This window comes from Chelonia mydas, chromosome 1 (assembly GCF_015237465.2).
Source record: "Chelonia mydas isolate rCheMyd1 chromosome 1, rCheMyd1.pri.v2, whole genome shotgun sequence".
NCBI lineage: Eukaryota > Metazoa > Chordata > Testudines > Cheloniidae > Chelonia > Chelonia mydas.
Genome location: NC_057849.1, coordinates 39161251 through 39183665, shown reverse-complemented (window position 1 = coordinate 39183665; position 22415 = coordinate 39161251). Strand labels below are relative to the sequence as shown.

The following is a 22415-nucleotide window of genomic DNA, read 5'->3' as shown; positions in this document are numbered from 1 at the left end:
CAGCAGGACCTTTAGATCCCACAATTCTCTATCATTTTAACTAGTGGAGTAGCAGATAGAAGTAGAAGGCTGTTATCTTCTGCATGGACCTGCCACTTGAAGGGGATGGGGAGAGAGACAGTTTGCCAGTGGGTTTCACTGCTATTTCTAGATAGCAGAGGAATGCGGAGACTCAGGAATAATGAGTTCAATTCCAGATTTGGTGGGAGAATGTGCTCTAGTGATTATAGAACCTTTTACCCTTTTATTCTGCAGCCTCTTGCATCAGAAAACTTAGCTGCCAAACTCTATCAAGTCTCTATTTAGAGTAAGTGCCCTGAAATTTTTCAGAGTCTAGTAACTAAGCCAGATTTGGGCAAACTATCACAAATGTAAAAGGCATGCTAACACTTCGCCTCTGCCAAAATTTCAACTCCTTGTTCCAAAGCATGGAAGGCACTAGAGCGTCTCAACAAAATGGACATAAGAATATTTTGCCACGAGCAAAATATTTTCCCCTAACCTCATTCTCAAAAACATTTAAAATCATTTTAGTTGAAACATCCCCCCAAAAGTTTTGCCTAAAAGTCTGGCAAAGGTATAGGACCCTGTTTTCAGTTGGTTGTAACACAAAGTGTTAGGCAAGCTTAACAATAGGAGTTGTTACCTGTGCAGCCTATAATGGCTTAAGAGACACAAACTTGAAAAAAATCACATTTCTGTCTGAAAACTTTTGTACTCATAAGTAACACCCAAAATTACTATAATTGAAAGTTAGGACATTTCCCTGTTTTTTTCACATTATGTATTTGATAACACTTTGTGCATGGTCAGTTTTGCTGTTCCCCTGCATTGTCAATTTCTCCCTTGCTGAAAAGGCCCTTTTAAACATCAGAGAGCATAAAAAACCTTAAAAACAGTTTTCCCCACCAAAATTCAGGACATATATTTAAAGGGTGCTTTAGCAAATATGGGATAATTTTCTGAAACTAGTGAAAGCAAACAAAATTGAGCTGACTGTTACTGTAGAACAAGTGAGGGTCTTTGAAAATTGAGTTTGATATTAAAATAACATCTGAATTAATTTAAAGGCCAGTGACATAAATAAAATGTAAGTGCAAACTTTCCATCTCACTTGTATCCAAAGCATTTTTAAATGCTACACTATAATGCATTTAAATTAAAAAAAAAAACAAAAACAAGATTTCTGAGTTGAATAATTTGGTCTTTACTTACATTAATATCCTAACAAAGGAAATCCTTGAGATGCTACTGAATTTTAAGCTTTTCAATACATGCAAATAAAAACTTACCTTTTCTGGAGGGCTCAAAAACTCATCTTTAATTTTACGCATGTCTTTAAGAGTTATTTTGGCAGTGTTGCCAAAGTCAACGTATTTAACTTCAACTTCTTGATGCCCTGGCAGTCCTTCAGAAAACATTACAATTTCAGGTACACAAATCAGAAGTTGTTGACATTGTAACTATCATCAGGTATATACTAAACATCAATGGCAAGAATTTCAAAGACAGATGTACGCATACATTGTGTGTGCATAAAATACCACATTCTGAAACAGTTTAGATCCCAAATCAGCAAAGCTGCTACAGCCTTTAACAGCCAGCCAAATTTCCCCCAAATCAAGAAAAATCACTGGGTAAAGTAAAATGTTAACAGTTGGTCCTAATACCAGCCTCTCATATTTCTTATGTATGGGGTAGGCCAGGCATGTGGTTGAAACACACTGCTCAGATAATTCCTCGCTAGCAGATGGCCCTTTGGGGATCATATCAGTGCCAAGCACAGTGGAGTCCTGGTTCATGACTAGATCTCCCAGGTTCTATGGTAATACAAATAAATAAATAGTAGCTGAAATGTAATTCAGATCAGCCTCAAACAATGACAAGGGGACAAACTGGCCATCAGCTGCTCCAAGTATCAGAGCACTGCAACCACAGTTTTTTTGTGGCTCTTCTGTATCTGCTACACCCAGAGACTGGGCACTGCAGAAAATTGGGCTCTGTATATAGTGACAGTTATGATTATGTTTGTTATTGAAATTCTACTGTATATGTGTATAGATGGAACAAAAACATTTATAATACCTTATAATATGTAAAACAAATTATTAATAGCAAATTAGTAAAACAAAAGAAAGTAATATCAAACATAGTTTATAAGGTTCTAAAGTTGACTTTTAGTATTGGTCTTTATTACTAACTTTTGCAGCAGTAAAAGTGACTATTACTTATTATTCAAGTTCTGACCAAATGCCACTTCCAATTATTTGACTGAACACCACAATTAGATAACCAGTAACTAACATACTTACCAGTAACTTTTGCTCTGTACCAAACTCCATCTTCAAACTTCGCTATACAGGCTTGGCCTTCAACAGGACAGAGAATTTCCAGATTTTCTCCATCATCATTTTTATATACTTCCTCAATTTTCTTCAGGAGAACTAAAAAGTCCAGACTTTTTATCTAAAAGAATGAAACAAACAAACAAACCAATACTACAGTAACTTACTCATCAGAATAAGCCACAGACATTCAGAGTGTTTTGGGACTTTTGGCATTCAATTCCAAAAGAGAGTTTGAGCTCAAAGGCCACAAAAGGCAATGACTGTCACAAACGGTGTAAGTGTACTAACCAATGGTTCAGTTTTTGAATACTGCCCTGTTTAAATCTACTATCAAAGGAGATGTTGTAGGCTATTCTCTAGTACCACGGTTTGTGTGATGCACTTAATTGATGTGGACACAGAAACAGAAAAACATACCATAGTATGCTTAAATAGAGACCAAAACTTTATTAAAAACAATTAACCAATAGAGATCTACTATCTAAACTACTCAGTAGGGATGTTCCAGTGAGGATTTCATCTAGGAACCAATGGCCCTAGGCTCTACAAACCTACAAGTGGGTATGAGGTTAATGCCCCCTCTACATCCTCAGGCCCACCCAAGGATTCTGGCTGGAATTGTTCTCCTCCTCCATGCAGGGAGTAGGAAAGATGAAGGGAGCCACTCACCGCACCATTATACCTCCTACTATGCAATGTTGTGTTCTTGAGCCCACTGCGTTACACGGATTTCACTTTGGACCCTTTTTAAACCCACCAACTGCATGGAACTCACCAAAGTTGCGACAAATGTAATTTAAACCCTAAGGCCAGACCTCCAGGATGCCAGATAGAAGGTGAAAAAACCCCACACAATAGTTTGCCAATTTTGTCAAAAAGGAAAAATCCTTTCCAGACCTCAAACAAAATTTGGGTGATCAGCTTAGCTTCTTGGATTGTAAGAGACCTAGCTCATTAGACAACGGTGGGGGAAGGTGGGACTGGAACAGACCAAAATGGCTACTTGCCAGCAGCAAACAGAAGCACCCCCTCAAGTAGGCAAGAGCCAACCAGTCAAACCATCATGAACCCTGCTGTCCAGGGGCAGCAGGAGTGCGTGGAATAGGCTCCAGTACCCAGATAATGTGAAATATCCACCCTCCTTCCCCATACTGTGGGGAAGAGAGGGAATGAGAAAGCAGCAACACCTCCCCACTCTCCCATTCACACATGCTACAGGCCATGGGGGGGGGGGGGGGGGGGGGGGGGAGAGAGAGCAAGCCAGGAGAAGCACGTACAGCATTGCCCCAGCAGCTCCTGCTTGAGATCCCCTTATCCCCCACTTGGGTGGGAGGGAAGGAGAGAAGGGGTGACTCCATTGCTCCCTGATCCATCAAAAAGACACCCCGGCTAACAAGATGAGCTGTTTATGAACTTGGTATGGTGCCACAATGAATATTTCCTCATTTCCCTCTTTATTATATTATTATTTATTATTTAGGGTCAGAATCCCATTGTGATAGACACTGTACATATATCTAGAAAGTTTCTATATTATAGGTGGGGATAAGAAAACTGACTAGAACTTTATTTTTTCAGGGTGAAGGGGTAGCAACTGATTATTAGAAGTCTAATATCTTGTTTGGTGGCTTAATGTTTTATTGTTTGGTTATTTAAAGCCCAGAAATTTTAATCAATATTTTAATTAAATATACAGTATTTCTAAATACTTACCAACTGAAGGTAGAAATCACTAGGACTATTGATGTGACAAACTACAATGGAGACTTCTGTCATTTCTTGTGGCAATGCGGGTGGACAATATTGCAATGCCATATTATTTTCCGGTTGACTAGGAAGCTGTGATCGAAACCTAAGGAGAATAATGGTTGTGAATAAATTCTGTCAAAGCCAGTTGTGGATGAATGGCATCTTTGTGTGGAATTTTCTATGAAAGGCCTAACGGACCTTTTATTAAAAAACTCAGTAACCATCTGGATTGGCTAGTAATTTCATGGGTTGTTAGCTGTTACAGTACTGCCTCATATGAGCCGCTCCTGTACTTTGCTGTTTGTAGTGCTGTGCAGCCAATTTCCTCTTTTCCAATAACAGTGAGTTTCCCCAAAAGTAAGACATACTGTGTGGTACATGTGATTGCTGCTCCTTTAAAGCTTTCCAAACTGTCTTTTACTTATTGTTTTTAGGCAACAGTGTGTGTTTATATTATTTAAATGGGTTAGAAGCGAAAGGCTTGCCTTTACTACTTAGAATAAAACACTGTTCCTTTAAAATGTTTCCTTTCCCTTGTTTATTAAGAGGGAATTACTACTGCAGCAAGGTATTTGTGGGAATAGTGGATAAGGCATCTTCCCTTTATCTTCCCCTCTCTAACCCCTTTTTCTTTTAAAAAAATCCTTATTTTAATGACTACTAAACATTCACAAAGAAAAACAAAACCAGAAAAACTTCAAGGTTGTCAAACTCACAGTGATATATTTTAGCTGTTGTGTCAATTTGTGTTATGAATGAACAAAAATGATTTGAAAGCTTAGAAATAATTTTTCTTAAGGTCTAAGTCTGACAACTCTGCTGTGCCTCTTTTTGTGTTGCAATTAGAACCCAGTTATCCAAATGAGGTTTTGTGCCAGCAAAATGGATACATGTGAATGTAATCATTCCTGGGTGAAAAATTTTTGGAAGCCATTTACAACTGCAGAAACAAACCATGCTAGCACTACTAGTAAGGGTACAATTTATAGAATGTAAACTAGATTCCTTTAATTTTATTTGTATATTTTTTATAAATATAAATGCTTCAAGTCCTTTTAAGATGATACATACCTTGCTAACTCTGTAAAAACTAAAGCATCCTTAAGAGACACTGGCACGTCACTCCTTATTTTATTAACTGGCGGTTTCTTCAGATCTACAATGAGCACACCATCCTCTTCTCTGAATACTTTCATTATAACAGCTTTATTATTTACCATTCTCAAAAATTCTGTCTTAACTTCTTCCCCCCAACCTTCATTCTGTTTGGGGGAAAAATAAGTGTTCTTAAGGATCATAAAAACAAAAAACCATCACACTCAGAATGAAATCCTGACTCCACTGAAGTTAGTGGCAACACCCCCAATGACATCAATGGAGCAAGGATGTCACACTCAGTACCTAAACATTAAAAAGACCTGTTAGAACATCGAATCTTGTCAAGGTTCCTTCCCCACTCTGAACACTAGGGTACAGATGCGGGGATCTGCATGAAAGACCCCTTAAGCTTATTTTTACCAGCTTAGGTTAAAAACGTTCCCAAGGCACAAACTTTGCCTCATTCTTGAACAGTATGCTGCCACCACAAGCGCTTTAACAAAAAAACAGGGAAAAGGACCACTTGGAGTTCCTCTTCCTCCAGCAATCCCCCCAAGCCCTTATACCCCCTTTCCTGGGGAGGCTTGAGAATAAACAAGTTGAGCACAGACCAGCTTGGGTTTCTTAGGATACTAAGAACCCAATCAGATTATTAAAAACCAAAACTTTATTAGGAGAACAAAACAAAGATAAAAGAAACACTCTGTAAGATTAGAATGGAAGATAATCTCACAGGCAGTCAGATTCAAAATATAGAGAATCCCTTTAGGCAAAACCTTAAGTTACAAAAAGACACAAAAGCAGGAATACACATTCCTTCCAGCACAGCAAACGTATAAGCCAAAACAAAGAAAACCTAACACATTTTCTATCTAGATTACTTACTAACTTTACAGGAGTTGGAGGCTTGCATCCTTGATCTGTTCTCAGCAAAGGTATCATACAGACAGACAAAAGCCTTTCCCCCCCACTCCAGATTTGAAAGTATTTTGCCCCTCACTGGTCATTTTGGGTCAGGTGCCAGCGAGATTACCTTAACTTCTTAATCCTTTACAGGGGAAAGGATTTTGCCTCTGGCCAGGAGGGATTTTATAGCTGTGTATTCAGAAAGGTGGTTACCCTTCCCTTTATATTTATGACAAATCCATAACCTTGGCAGCGCAGAATTGCGCTCTATGGTATATTTTCTAGTGTTTCTTTTCAGGCCTAGTTTTAAATGGCTTCAGCAATGGTCTTTTCATCACTTCCTTTTGTAGATTACTTCCCATCATAAGATTTCACCATTTGATTTTCCTGATATTCAAATTAAAATTCTCACTTTCTTAATTTCATCTCATTACTTATAATTTTGCCCTCTTGAACCACCATAAACTTATTTGTCTCCTTTTTTGGAATTTACTTGCAGACTGTTTGGTACCCAGTAGTCATAGTTTGACCAAACTATGTTTTTTAATCTCTTGCCTTTCTTCAGGCAATCCCTCCCATCTGTTTCCAAAGTCTCTTAGTACTGTTATTAAACACTTCAAAAAAAACAGTGTAGAACCATTAAATAGAATTTAAAAACACTATAAATAGGCAATTTTTATTAATAAATGGAAGAGAATATATAATTGTAGGAACAGAAATATTTGTGGGGCTTACATTGTTGTGCTCATGGAACCCTCACAAAAATAGCGTATATTGTGAGACTATCCCAATGAGCAAAAGCATTAGATAGTAAGTCAGATTTTTAGTGTTCGTATAAATAGCACCAGCAGTGTGATAAGTGTTTGAGCAAGTGAAATTAAAGGATTATGGGTAAAGATTTTGCTCCCAGCTCAACACAGTGAGTCTCTAAAGTATACCATACAAATGTACCCATCTTAGAAGAGACTGCTAGAAAGCTGTGACATCCTGTAAGAAAAAGAGGGTTAATCACCCTTTGCAGTAACTGAGGTTCTTAGAGATGGGTGTCCCTGTGGGCACTCCACTTCAGGTGAATGTGCCTCTGCACCTTTGATTGGAGAATTTCAGCAACAGTGCTTGTCTGGGTTGTGCATATGCTCTCCCCGTCTCACGCCATTGTTGGCACCTATGTAGAACCATGCAACCAGACCCACCCACATGGTTCCTTCTCTACTGCAGAGTCCGTAGACTGAACCCTGAAGTATAGGGGAGGGCATAGGCGCCGACTTCTGCTTCCGCCGGTGGGTGCTTGACCCCTCTCTGCCTCCACCCCAACTTCACCCCTGCCCCGCCCCCATTCCAACCCCTTCCCCAAAGTCCCTGCCCCAACTCCGCTCCCTCCTTGCCCCATTCCAACTCCTTCCCCAAATCCCTGCCCCAGCCCTGCCTCCTCCCCTGAGCATGCCACATTCCCGCTCCTCCCCCTCCCTCCCAGCACACCACCAAACCACTGTTTGGTGGCGGGAAGCGTTGGGAGGTAGGCAGAGGAGCGGGGACGTGGCACGCTTGGGGGCAGGTGCGGGTGGAGCTTGGATGCTGGTGGGTGCAGAGCACCCACTAATTTTTCCCTATGGGTGCTCCAGCCCCAGAGCACCCACAGAGTTGGCACCTATGGGGGAGAGGGGTGGGCAGTGGAACAGTCACAGGGACACCCATCTAGAAGAACTTCAGTTACCACACAGAGTGAGTAACCTTCTCTTCTCTTTCAAGGAACACGCCTCTGGGTGCTCCATTTCAGATGGCTGTCGAGCAGTGCCCCTCAGTGGATGTGGAAGGGGCTTCGGAGTTGCATGAGTAAGTGATAACAGAGTAAGTCCTAACAAAGCATCCGATCTTGAGCTCTGGTCAATCGCGTAGCGTTCTGCAAACATGTGTGGATGCCCAGGTGGCTGCATTATATATGTCTGTAATCGGTATATTGTTTAGAAAGGCTACTAAAGTTGATAAGGATCTGGGGGAGTAGGTTCGGATCCCTGCTGGGGTTGTATACTCTTCTGTTGCAATAAAAGTGGATGCACCCAGAAATCCATTTAGATAGCCTGTATCTGGAAATCGCTGAACCGTTAGATTGTTCAGAAGTCGAAATAAAAAGCCTTGATGACTTTCTGAAAAGCTTAGTCCTGTCAAGATAGAATGCCAGTGCGTGTCTGACATCTACCATGTATAGTGCCAAGTCCCGTGTGGAAAAAATTAGGAGAGAGGTATTGGTTGATTCCAATGGAAAGGTGGTGGTATTTTGGGTAAAAATTTGGATGAGGTCTTAGGGTGACCCTGTCCTTGCAAAAGTTGGTATATGTTGGGTGTGCTATGAGGACCACTAGCTCTCCCACTTGATGGGCAGACGTAACAGCAACTAAGATAGCTACTTTTGACAGCTTTGAGAGAGAGTATGTTGCTAATGGTTCGAATGAGGCCCCAGTAAGGCAGCGTAGTACCAAGTTCAAGTCCCAAGGTGGGGTAGGTACATGTATTTCAGGGTAGACATGTCTGAAACCCTTAAGAAAGCATTTGGTGATAGCATGTGCAAATATGGATATCCTGTCCACCTTGTAGTGAAAAACGGTGTACTCTGCAAAGTGTACTCTGACTGAGCTAAGCAATAGGCCAGATTTTTTTAGTTCCAATACTGTATATATTCTAATATCATTAGTAAGGGGGCAGTAAGGGCCCTGGCTTGTTTGTTTTGACACGATATGTTGAATCTCTTCCATTTATGCAGGTATTATGTATGGATGTCCCTCTGCTGTTTAATAATATGTCCTTCACCTGTTCCGAGCAGGTCAGTTCATCATGATGGAAACAGGTGGAAGCCATGCTCTCAGATGAAGCCTCTCCAGGTTCAGGTGGTAAATTTGTCCAGCATCCTGTGATAGAAGGTTCTGCAGAAGTGGAAGAATGCACAGTGTACATACTGCCATCCTCAACAGCTACGACTACCAAGTTTGTCTTGGCCACGTGGGAGCGATCAAGATGACTCTGGCCTTGTTGGTTCATATTTTGTGTATTAAACTCGATAGCATGGGGATAGGGGGAAATGTGTATAGCACAGGCGCGTCCCGTTTGAGGAAACGCATCTCCCAGGGATCAGAACCCCATCCCTGCTCTTGAGCAGAATTTCAGGCATTTGTAGTTCTGGGAGGTCACAAAGAGGTCTATGGATGGGTGACCCCAGTGTCTGAATACGTTCTGTAGGACTGTGATGCTCAGCTCCCACTCATGGTCCTGAGAGAATTATCTGCTCAATGTATCCACTATCGTGTTTTGACATCCTGGGAGATACGAGACTGATATGCTGACATTGTGCTGGATACACTGTAGTTTCATGGCTTTGATGCATAAGGAGTGTGATCTTGCCCCTCCCCGTCAGTTTATATAAAACACACAGACAATGTTATCCGTTTACCCTTCTGGACTTGTTTCTGATCAAGGGCAGGAAGTGCAAACACGTGTTGCAAACTGAACATAGTTCTAGGTTTATATACACAACAGTGTCTCTGAAGGTGACTATCTGCCCTGATTTGTATGGTGCTGTGAGCAAGCCCCATAGCCTATCGAGGAGGCGGCTGTGGTATCATTGAAGGTGGAGTCTGTGTGAAAGGGACTCCCACACACACATTGTGGGGTTGAGTCCACCAGTGCAGAGTCTTTGACTTTGAGTGGCATGGTAAGATACTTGTTCAGGCTGTGTCTGTGTGAAATGTAAACGGTTCTTAGCCAACGCTGAATGCAGTGCATTGTGAAGCTTTGCGTGTCGTACCACAAATGCTGTTACCACCATACAGCCTAATAGTTGGAAGCAGGTCCATGCCGATTGTGGTCTGTTCAGTACTGCTGAGATCATACTGACTATAGTGATGAATCTGGTCGGTAGTAGTGATGCTTTGGCCTCCAGAGCGTTGAGATGGGCCCCGATGAAGTCCTGTTTCTGCATGGGTGTCAGTGTTGATTTTTGTATGTTTATTTGTATTGCCAGCCATGAAAATAGGGAGAGTGTCCCATGAGTAAGGCATCTTCCCGGGTGGAAGCTTTTAGTAGGCAATCACCCAGATAGGGAAATATTATCACCCCCTGCTTGCAGAGGTGTGCTGCCACTACCACAAGAATTTTGGAGAACACTCGTGGTGCTGCCAAAAGACTGAAAGGTAAAACTTTATATTGATAATGTTTTGTCCCCAGAGTAAATCTGAGGAACTTCCTGTGAGCAGGATGTATGGTTATGTGAAAATGGACATCTTGGAGGTCGAGGGCCAAGAACGCGTACCCCTCTTCCAGTGCTGATATTATCGTTGCTAATGTGGCCATCCTGAACCATTGGACCCTTATGAATTTGTTGAGTTTCCTGAGGTCTAGAATAGGTCTCCATCCTCCGTTCTTCTTCTGTGTTAAGTAGTGGGAATAAAACCCTTTCCCTCTGTGTTGTGATGGTACTGGTTCCATGGCACCCAAACATAGTAGGTGGTTTACTTCTTGCCATAGAAGTTGTTCTTGAGAAGGGTCCATGAAGAAGGCTAGGGAGGGAGGGTGGGTAGAGTGGGATGGAGGTGAATGGTATCAAATAACCCATGTTGATTATTTCTGGAACCCATTTGTCCGTGGTGATGGATTGCCATGCCGAGTAAGAGGCATCAAACAGCGTCCAAAACGGGATGGTCTGTGATGGTGTCAGCACTGAGGAATGGGGGAGGTCCCTTGGGCCCTCGACCAAACCCTCAAAATTGTTGTTTTGCAAAGGGTTGTTGGGATGCCAATGATTGAGTCAGAGGTGGTAGACACCTTGTAGGTTTCTGTGCCTTTGTGTGTTGTATTGCCTCTGTTGTTGGGCAAATAGGACTGATCTTGTAGGCTGGGTGGAATAGTATTTCCCCTGTTTTTTTCTTGGTGCAGGCATGTATATCCAAGGGAACAAAGGGTTATGCGAGAGTCTTTCAAGGTGTGAAGGGACTTGTCAGTCTTTGTGGCAAACAACTTCTGACCATCAAAGGGGAGATCCTCCATGGTGGACTGTACCACCCTTGGGAAGCCAGACAAGTGAAGCCATGAAGCCCAGCGCAGAACTTGGCAATAGCTATAGAATGTGCCGCCACGTCTGCCGCATCTAAAGATGCCTGTAAAGCAATTTTGACTATTAGATGGCCCCCCGTGATGATAGCTTTATACTGGTCTCCTCTGTGCTCTGGTATGTGGTCAATGAAGTCTGTCAGTTGAAATAATTTGTGTGATCGTATTTCATCATCAGTGCAGCAGAACTGACAATCTGGAATTTAAGACTGGCTGATGAGTAGGCCTTGCGGCCAAAGAGATTAAACCATTTCCACTCTATTGTACAGAGTGGATCTGTATTGGTGTTGTCTGCCTTATTGATTGACACCATCAACCACTAAGGAATTCGGTTCAGGGTGAGAAAATAAAAAATATTACATCCCCTTTGAGGGGATGTAGTATTTTTTATCAGCTCTCTTGCAAGTGGGCATTATTATTGCCATAGTCCGCCATATGTTTTTAGCCGGCTCCATAAGTGCTTTGTTCACTGGATGCACAATCTTTGATGAAACTAATGTTTGGAGAATGTCCAGTAATTTATGTTTGGACTCTGAAATCTCCTCTAAGGGGATCTCTAGTGATTCAGCCATTCTTTTGAAGAGCTCCTGGAAACGTCTGAAGTCATCTGCAGTTATGGGTGGTGGAGGAATTATGGTCTCGTCTGATGAACAGAAGGAAATGTTGGTTGCTAGTGTAGTTTCCTGTTCCAGAGCCTCTTCCTGTTCTTCAAAAGTTTCCTCAAGGGGCTCTGATGGTACAGCCACTGAGGGTGGTGGGGAAGTTCTAGTCTCTTTTCTATAGGCGCTCAGGGGCCTAGGTTAGTGTCTCCTGTATGCTCCGTAAAGATCCCAGTAGGGCCATTGCAAGGGGAATGGCATAGGTGGTAGCATCCATTGGTGCCTATACCATGCCTGGGTGTCAGCTGAACAGGTGGACCTAATGCTGTGCTAGTTTGAATTGGAAAGGAGTGGTGTGATGAATAAGCACCTTCCTCCTCCTCATCTTCACTGGAAAATGGAGAGGCCAGAAATGAGGTGGGTTGGCATGGTACCATGTGTATCGAAACGTACCAAAAAATGGAGAAGCTTGTGTTGATGAGACAAAATCAGTCTTTGTGATATAGGAATTGGTATGGTAACTAATGGTTTTGATGCCGGGCTGGTCGACGCTCATGGTGCCGTTGTAATTGCAAAAAGAAAAGGAGTACTTGTGGCACCTTAGAGACTAACCAATTTATCTGAGCATAAGCTTTCGTGAGCTACAGCTCACTTCATCGGATGCAGGCGCTGGTGCTGACATCTGAGTGCTTTGTGCTATGGGAGCAGGAGGTGGTGCCACAGTCTATGTAGAGTGCACTGGTGCCACATATTTAAATGGCTCTATTGGTACCATGGCAGAGGAGGTAAACTTCTGGTTGTCTCTTGACTCCGAGCCTGCCCGCTTAAGGTCATCGGCTCTGTCAGTACACATGGTACCGGAGGATCCCAGTGTCTCGAATGTACTCGGCCACAGTGCTGTCTGTGCTGAGGACACAGAAGGAGCCAGAGACTGTTTCTTTTTTGGTAGCTCTTTAAGAGGGGAAGTTGGTGCCTTTTTCCTCACTCCTTTTCAGAGGAGTGACCCTTCCTCCGTGAGAGGGTGAAGGCTGTCAGAAGGGGTCGTTGGAGAACTTTGTCCAGAGGGAGTCTGCTGTCCAGGGTCAGATGCCAGGCACAGTAACTTCTCCATTATGATAAGTTTAAGTCGTAGGTCCCTGTCTTTCCTGGCATGAGCCTTTAAGTTGCTGCAGTGAAAGCATTTTTGAGGGATGTGTCCCCCACTGAGGCACTGAGAGTGTCTGAGATTGGGATCACCTCCCAGCAAGAAAAGCAATGCTTGAAGCCCGGCGAACTGGGAATGGCTCAAATTGTAGTGGGTCTGCCTTAAAGGTGGACACACACTATTCTAAGGGGTAATAAAGAGGGAAAGAATTTTTTTCCTTAATAAAAAGAAACACGGAGAAAGGGTTAACTAAATCTAATTAGAGGATTAAAAAGTCTATGCTAACAATAAAGACTATCAATTTTAACACTACTGGGAGCTCTGTCTGAAGCAGAGGATGGGTGAGAAGGAACTCAGGGGGGTCTGGTCAGGCGGCGCTGATAGCGGTGTGCAACGGGAAGAGTTCGTGGTGACCCAGATGAGCAGTGCTGCAGAAATTCTCTGATCTGCGGGGAGCACGTTCACTTGAAGTGGAGCACCCACAAGGACACTCCTCGAAGAACTGTAAAACTTTGGCACCAAGCAAGGTCTTAGATCAGTATATCACTTCAATTTAAATCAACGTAAGCTGCATTTAGGAATCTAGGGCACAATATGACCCAAGAAGTTGAGAAGTTAATAAAAAATTGTCACATGCTAAATGTAATACATTAGATTATAATTTCTTTTTTCTGAGCCCAATACTGGTAGCAGCCATCTTTACAGAAAATGATGTAATCTGTAATAGCTCCAAGTGAGAGCTCACCACCAAAAAAGAAAAGTTAACCTTCTACGGGTGGCATCTGACACAGATGATGAAAATGAACATGCGTCAGTCCACGCTCCTTTGGATCGTTATCAAGCAGAACCCATCATCAGCATGGAAACATGTTCTCTGGAATGGTGTTTGAAGCATTAAGGGACATATGAATCTTTAGTGCATCTGGCATGTAAATATCTTGCAACGCCAGGTACAATAGTGCCATGCGAACACCTGTTCTCACTTTCAGGTGACATTGTAAACAAGAAACAGGCAGCATTATCTCCTGCAAATTGTAACCAACTTTGTTCGTCTGAGTGATTGGTTAACCAAGAAGTAGAGCTGAGTGGACTTGTAGGCTTTAACATTTTACACTTTTATTTTTGAATGCAGTTTTTTTTGTACATAATTCTACATTTGTAAGTTCAACTTTCATGATATAGTACTTGTATGAGGTGAACTGAAAAATACATTTTTTGTTTTTTACAGTGCAAATATTTGTAATAAAAAATAAAGTGAACACTATACTTTGTATTCTGTGTTGCAATTGAAATTAATATATTTGAAAATATAGTAAGCATCCAAAAATATTTTAAATAAATGGCATTCTATTGTTTAACATCGTGATTAATTTTTTTAATCGCTTGACAGCCTTACTTTCTACATTTGACAGCATTTTTGGTATAATCACTTTCCCTGCACAGTCCTGCTCTCCTCTTTGTGTGGGTTTCTTTTCCTTTGTGTGTGAAACATTTAAAAAAAACAAAAAACAAACAAACACACAATGGAAAGTGTGGTTCTAAAACCTCAATAATTGGTAGACGTACTCAAAAGCAGGTTGGACCTTTTGGGAGCATTTTTAGGTCAACTATGCCCCTTCAATTTTGAAGGGAAATGTTTAGTTTAAATTATACTCAGTTCTTTTTGATTAAGCCATTATTAAAGCAACGGAGATCTCACATTGACTGTAAGTCACAAATAATATCAGCAAGATCAGAACACCAGGCTTTGAAACAATGCAACTATAAACCATTAAAAAAAAATTCAGTTTGTTTATGGTGACAGGTCTTTTTGCCATCTCATATTTATTTATTTAACTCTTGGAATGAGCAAGATCAGTGGTTTTCCCTTCACAGTTCTAAGCCTGTGTGTTTCTAGTTTGAAGATTTAGGCAAGCAGAGGAGGTCATTTCAATAATTTAGACTTGCAAGTTAATTGTTACCACTTATCAGTGTAATATGAGCTGAAATGTCAGCCATTTAAGGTTGTCTACAGTGATATCCCTAGAAATGTATGGATATATTATTTCAACATCTCTGTCCACATAGGAACATTGCACAAGTGAGGCTAACTCAACGAGCACAAATAAAAGCAACTTATGTCCTTTTTTTAAGGAACAAGTGTTAGTAGCAAGTGGGGAGAGTTGGACAGAAGAAAGCATGAAGAAACATCAAGACTATTTTAAAGGTGAGCAGCACCAGGTTTTTGGTAAAAAAGGAAAACCTCAATCAGATATTTATGAAACTATTCTAAAAGAGCACTGTTCTATACCATTCCCTATTTGGTTGAATTTTGAAAAAAGACAGACATGCCCCTGGCCCAAGTTATCAGACAACCAATTCTATATTTCTCTTTTTTGGAATGTGAGAAAAGGACATCTCCAGAACAACCCCCAAACCAGTGAAGTATAAATCTTTTATTGTAATATATCCTTTAAAACATTAATTATTTTTAAGAAATGCCAGTTGCTATGTAAACTATCATTACATACATAGTTTGGAAAATAAGCACAAGCCTATCTTTTTAATATATAACTTGATAGAACTGCTGTATACCTCTGAATTCTCCTTGTGGTTTTTTTGGGGTATTTGGAAAGTCACGAAAATAGGACTAATTTGAACTTCCATAATAAAAAACCTGAATGAAATTCTCTCTTAAACAGTACAAACAACGCTTACTTACTGAGTTTTTGGGAACTATGTCCTTCAGCGAGCACTGCACTGCTAACGGAGGAATATCCCTGAGCTGCGCCTCTATACATGGATCAGGCTTCCTTATAAACACACACAAGTCATTTACCACTAAGTTCTGTAGAACAACTTGTTCTGGCCTCACCACAGGGACACCACCAATCCTAGTGGGAATATAAACAAACAATGATAGTATAAAAATGCAGCGTAGTCTGGGAGCATCTGTAATTCCGTGAGCAGTTAATGATAGAAAAATAAGAGAGGTTTCATTTGATTCATAAAAATCTACAGAATCACAATTTCAATGGTGTCACCCTCTAGGGCATGACAGCGAGAACTTGCTCTCCCTTTCCCCCCCAGCTCCTAACTCCAAGTCCTCTGGTTGGGGGAAATTTTGATAATACAGTGTTGTTGGAAATGAGTCATGTTGGGTATCATTCGAAAGCCCTTGCTCCCACAAACATGACAAACCTAGAACAATTATGTAGATATATATTTTAGAAAATGTTTAAAAATCCGCTTTTTAAAATTATACTTTAGCACAAGCATGTCAATCATACACCCCCCAAAGTTAAATTGTGGCCTTCAACTGGTGGTACTGTTTTATCAGTTAATGCTCAGAACATGATACTGGATACATTTTGGGATGATGCGGTGATTCACGAAGACGGTTGAGTCTTTGTTGCTCTTTATTTAACCCGTCAGGACAGTTAATTGGAATTTGCACCTGACAGTACTATAAGACTTTGTGAAATATTTCTTCCTTTAGATTCAGCCAATCATTCTGCAATGATTACTTGGTACACCTCGCTGAAAAAAAAAAAAAAAGTATAGAAAAGTCTGACCCTGACATACGGGAGGAATTTCAAAAGGAAACTGGGTTATTTAAAGGTTGCTAGTTCCCCTCTGTGCACTTGGCTCAGACAAAGCTCTAGAATACAAAAAACAGATCAAAGTCATTGGGGGGTTGATGGCATCAGACAGCATCCAAATGATCTTTCCTGGTATTTCCTGGCAGCCCCAGAACTCCTTGAATTACAAACTAAATATTAAGCATGAATGGAATGACTTCCCCAGAAGCAACCAAGCACTCCGTAGACTAATTAGGTGCTGTTAAATGCCAAGGGGCCACTTTAAAGCTACAGGATGAGCTTAGTCACAAGGGCAACCCATCAGCATATGACAGACTGGAGCTCATTAATATCACAATGGAAGTAGTCTTCAGTGATGATACCTAAAAAAGTGTCAGCTGAATGGATACGTTGGGTCATGACTTGTATGAAGCCCTCAAAAAGAATTATCCAAGGCTGTGCCAATCTATGGGCTCCAATCAAGAAGAGACTAAAATGTGCTCAAATGCAAAGAAAGTTAGCATGAACGTGGCAGGGACTATTACACAGCTAACCAGACAGGTCACTGTTTGCTCATCTCCTCATTGTCTTCAGATCTCAGCGTGATGTTGATCTATGTGAGACTTTGGGAAATATGAGTTCTCCATGGTACCATGATCGATGTTTGAATGCACTGGAACAATATCAGTGTGCCGGGAGAAAAGAAAACTAACGAATATCTTGTATAGTCTTCCTAAGCCAGCACCTACTGACAATGTGACCAGTACAGGCCTTTCAGTGTAGCAATCGTAGATAGTGTGGCTGAGGTACAAGCCCGCAACAAACCAGAAACTCTTAACACCTTCAAAAATTTGGCTCAACACTTAATTATAAGGGTATAGAGAAAATAGTGGACTTATGATGACCTAGTATTTGACACATTTACAAAGGAATCAATATCAGAAAGAAGAAACTCCATGGTACTGCACCTGTCCAACATAAAATCATTGACTCTACAAACATCCGTAAAGTCACAGTGAAAAAACTACGGTCACATAGTTGCATGAAGGATGAGTTAACCCTATACCTTCCAGGAAACATGCTCCAGCATGCAAAGAATTGCTCAAAGAATTCTTTTGTCACATAGCATAATGAAGTTGCTCTCTCACATTAAATGGAATTTCTTCATAGTTCACATGAAAAGACTGACACTAAAATTATCTCGCATGCCATCAATGGCAGAGACAGAGGCGATACGAAACTCTGGATTTTTTGCATAAGAGATGTATGTTCTAGTGCTCTCTAGGAGATACTACCCAAGCCTTCTGCAAGACTCCATTTTTGTGCCTGTTGCTGGGGAACAGAATTCATGTATATTCCTCAGAGATGTGTTCCTATCACCTGGACCATTAAAAACCACCACACTGTCAGGTTTCTACGTCTTTTCAGGATGTGATGCTACTGGCTGGCTGGAAAAATCAAATTACCTTACTGGAAGGCATTTGATTCAGCAGCTGAAGACTCTCTCCTCACTCTGAAGGTGCTCAGAACTGATGAGGTCACAAATGCACTGTATGCATTCATGTGCTGAGTCTACCATTTGAAGACAAACATTACAACACTTGCAGAGATACACTGGTGGATGTTTTCCAAGAAGCAGACAAATGGAGAAAAACTGCCACTGACAAAGGGTGCATTTATACCTCCTATCAAGAGGGCAAATTATCAAGCAATGGAATGGCTCCAGGATGACTGAACACATCCAAAACACTAACTGGCATGGATAGGTCTTGGAGGATGGACTGATCACACCAGTTGTGTGTGAAATACCATTTGCTCCCAAATCAGTCCTTTAGTTAATCAAATAGTTGTGTGCAAAGAGCAAATGCTCACCACCCTGCAAATGTTTGGCTAGCAGTCTGCTTTGTACGGAGATATGTGTGGACGAAGATCAGTGTGACAACGTGTCTAGCAATGGTGCCCTAAACAGAGACAACACTGATAAGTGATGAATAAATGTTTTCAGTCCTACATACCAAGGCCAACTTCCTTAGGATTACCAAAGATCTACATCTTTTTGTAAGCAATGCAACCTATGTTAAAATATAATTTTTAAAAAGCTGATTTTAAAACATTTTCTTGAATATGTACCCACATATCTGTTCTAGGTTTGTCATGTTTGGCATCATTGTGTTAACGGGAAAAAGGGCTTTTGAACGATACCCAACTTGACCCATTTCCAACAATACAATTATCCCCACTAGAGGAGCTGGGCAGGATGACACCACTGGAAATCTGATCCTGTAGATTTTTTTACAAATTAAATGATACCTCCCCCTTACCTTTCTATTGCTAACATGCCCATGGAATAATATTTTACATTATGCTTTCAGATAGCATATTATTTCTTAAAAAAAGTTTTAATTTGATGATCAGTATAAAGTAGTATGTTTTTTTTATTACAAAAAGAACTGGGTCTTAATTTAAGTCCATTTTGAATGAACATTTTTTAAAAACAATTCCAAGGACTGGGTTCAAATTACAGTTTATTTACAGAAAGAAACTGTCCTTACAGCCAAGTCAAAATACTGTGAAAGCACAAGCAATTCTGTAACATGTATTCATTTTACAGATAGGAAAGTTTAGGCAGAGAAGTTAACTGACTTCATAAGAAAAGGAGGACTTGTGGCACCTTAGAGACTAATCAATTTATTTGAGCATAAACTTTCGTGAGCTACAGCTCACTTCATCGGATGCATTCAGTGGAAAATACAGCGGGGAGATTTATATACACAGAGAACATGAAACAATGGGTGTTACCTTTTGTAGTGATAATCAAGGTGGGCCATTTCCAGCAGTTGACAAGAACGTCTGAGGAATCGGGGGGGGGGGGGGGGGGGGAGAGGGATAAACAGATTACAGACCTAAAAATGGCAATTCAACAAAAAAAAAAACTTCAAAAACAGACTCCAACGAGAGACTGCTGAATTGGAATTAATCTGCAAACTGGATACAATTAACTTAGGCTTGAATAAAGACTGGGAGTGGATGGGTCATTACACAAAGTAAAAAGAAAAGGAGTACTTGTGGCACCTTAGAGACTCCTTTTCTTTTTGCGAATACAGACTAACAGGGCTGCTGCTATGAAACCTGTCATTACACAAAGTAAAACTATTTCCCCATGTTTATTCCCCCCGCTGTCCCTCAGATATTCTTGTCAACTGCTGGAAATGGCCCACCTTGATCATCACTACAAAAGGTTTCCCCTGCCCACGCCCCTCGCTGGTAATAGCTCACCTTACCTGATCACTCTCATTACAGCGTGTATGGTAACACCCACTGTTTCATGTTCTCTGTGTATATAAATCTCCCCACTGTATTTTCCACTGAATGTATCCGATGGAGAGCTGTCGCTCACAAAAGCTTATGCTCAAATAAATTGGTTAGTCTCTAAGGTGCCACAAGTCCTCCTTTTCTTTTTGCGGATACAGAGTAACACGGTTGCTACTCTGAAGCCTGACTTCATAAGGTCACTCAGTTACTACAACAGCAAGCATTAAAAAAGCACTCAGAAATCCTACTGTGCCTACACTTCCCCACAAAAACAGTTCACAGACTAGGGAAAATAGTCTTTTTTTAAAACATGGGGGTCATCTTAATACACCGACAGAAATCAAACAAGCAAAATTCAATTTGACTTCATTGGCACAAGATATTAAAATGTTGTCAAAGTATAAAAAAAGGTATATAGAATATGCTCATGACAGAGTTATATGCTTTTCAAGGTTTGATGCCATTAGAAAAAGCAGTGTAAAAAGCTCCAGCATCACTCAAAAAAATTAGTTCTCCCAATTCATTCTTAAGACTGTAAAACCACAATTCCTCCTATCTAGCCTGTTAGTGACAAATTTATTTTACAATTGTGAGAAATACAGTATTGCAAACTTCAAATGTTTAAAAACCAAGAGTCAACCCCTCAAAACCATTAGGTTTTACAAATCTTTAAAAAACAAACAAACAAACAAACAAAGGTTTACAAATCTTTAAAAAACAAAAACAAAAACCACACCACATTTTAGGTTCCTTTTATTTACCTTTTGATTTGACCCATAGGATGCACTTCATCACATTTTCAAACTTCTCTCTGTAACCATGAGGGCTAGAAACCATTTTTTTTTAAATGAAAGCCAAGATTCTCATGCAGTCATGATTACAGGAGTGCTTTTAGAAAGACACCAAATATCACGATATTCGCAATAAAGTTGCAATAGGTGGCAACATGGAAATGTATCTTGTTCAGACACTGAATTTTCAAAGTCTGCAATTTTACACATTCATGTCTTGTACCGTAACTTAGATATATTTCCTCAGAGGTTAATGTATATAATATTTGTGTGCGTGCGGCTGTATGCAAGTCACAGAGCATTCATTTGTGTATTTGGTTATTAATTTGAGAAAAAGGTAGTTTTATTGATTTTCATAGTACATACTCCTATCAGAAACCAACAGCTGAAATGCCACAGTTTGGGACAAGAGGCTATTTTTATCCACAAAGACAGATGTAGTTATGATACGATAATCATACCCTGAACCAACTAAAACTTCAGAATTCCCAAAGTCTTCCATGAATACTTGCATCACTGCAACATCATGAATTTTGTATTTTGTTGAACCACAGGGTTTTTCCTTATTTTTACTTTCCAGGGGAATCAACTCAGTGATAGTTCCACGGCACCACATTCCATTTTCTTTACTGTTGATAAAGATTCTTGCACCTAAATAAAGATTAAAAAAACACTACAATTTTAAACCAACTAAATCCATGACTTAAATATCTTAGTTTAGAAGCTACTGTCATTACATTTTAGTACATCCTGCCATGGTTTACATTTTACCATATAGCTAGTTCAGGCCTTATCAGTCTGAGCAGAGTGGAAGAATTACTTCTCACATCTTGTTTACAACACTCCTGCTAATATATCCCAGAACAATATTCCCTTTTTTTTCAGCCATAGTATTTAACTGTTGGTTCATTTAATCTGGGATCCACTATAACCCCCGGATCCTTTTCTGCAGTACTCCTTTCTAGGCAATCCTTTCCCATTTTGTATTTCTAGTTTCCCTTTTATATCTGTCAGGGATCATAACAGATCATGGAAAATGGAGGTTACTTACCTATAACTGGAGGTTCTTCAAGATGTGCGGTCCATTCTCAGTATTCCATGCATGGATATACATGTATTCCCTGTGCCTGAGATAGGAAATTTGTAGCAAGCAGTATCCACTGGTCTGTACCTGCATAGTTTTTTGCGCATGCGGATAACCAAGAGTACAAGGGGCAGTGCGGACGAACATTTCTCCTGTAACATCCAGGTAGAGAAACACCTCCACTTAACTAGGTAGCATTTTCTGGCGGAGAAATTTCTATTGTGGTTAAGAATACTTTGAACAGCCTCTGAACATGAGTGCTCCAGGTCTGAGTTCTGTCCAAATACCAGGCCGTAAGATAAAGAGGGTCTAGGTTGGAATGTCTGATTTTGCGGTTAACTCAGAACATCTCTGGGAAGGAGGACGGACTGACATTCAGAAGGGATCCAGAAATCAGAACTGTTTGGATCAATTGGGTGTAATGAGAATGACCAGGGCCCTGTCCTGATGAATCTTCTGAAAAACCTAAGGATGTAGTGGAATGGGAGGAAAGGCATACCTCACATGGTCCATCCAGGGAAGAAGAAGGGCATCGCCACTGGAGCAGTGACCTAATGATGCTGTGGAGCAGTAAAGACTGAACTTCTTGTTTGTCTCTGAGGCAAAGAGATCGCAAGATGGCTTTCTCCACTGAGCCAATATGTCATTCAGAGGAGAGTTGTATATTTTTCACTTGTAGTGTCTGGAGAACTACCTGCTAAGACTGCACACAAGAGAGTTCTGCCCA

General features: G+C 40.7%; 1 protein-coding gene across 6 annotated transcripts in view; it reads right to left on the bottom strand.

Moving 5' to 3' along the window:
- Window positions 1-22415, bottom strand: part of RNF17 (ring finger protein 17) — a 241496-nt gene that overhangs the window by 112375 nt on the left and 106706 nt on the right. For all 6 annotated transcript variants that reach the window (XM_043530141.1, XM_043530127.1, XM_043530136.1 and 3 more), the window contains 6 exons: window positions 21066-21255; window positions 15643-15814; window positions 5169-5359; window positions 4062-4200; window positions 2313-2466; window positions 1293-1408 (listed from right to left, as the gene is read on the bottom strand). In XM_043530141.1, the coding sequence (XP_043386076.1) occupies window positions 1293-1408; window positions 2313-2466; window positions 4062-4200; window positions 5169-5359; window positions 15643-15814; window positions 21066-21255 (962 nt within the window). The remainder of the gene's footprint in view (window positions 1-1292; window positions 1409-2312; window positions 2467-4061; window positions 4201-5168; window positions 5360-15642; window positions 15815-21065; window positions 21256-22415) is intronic.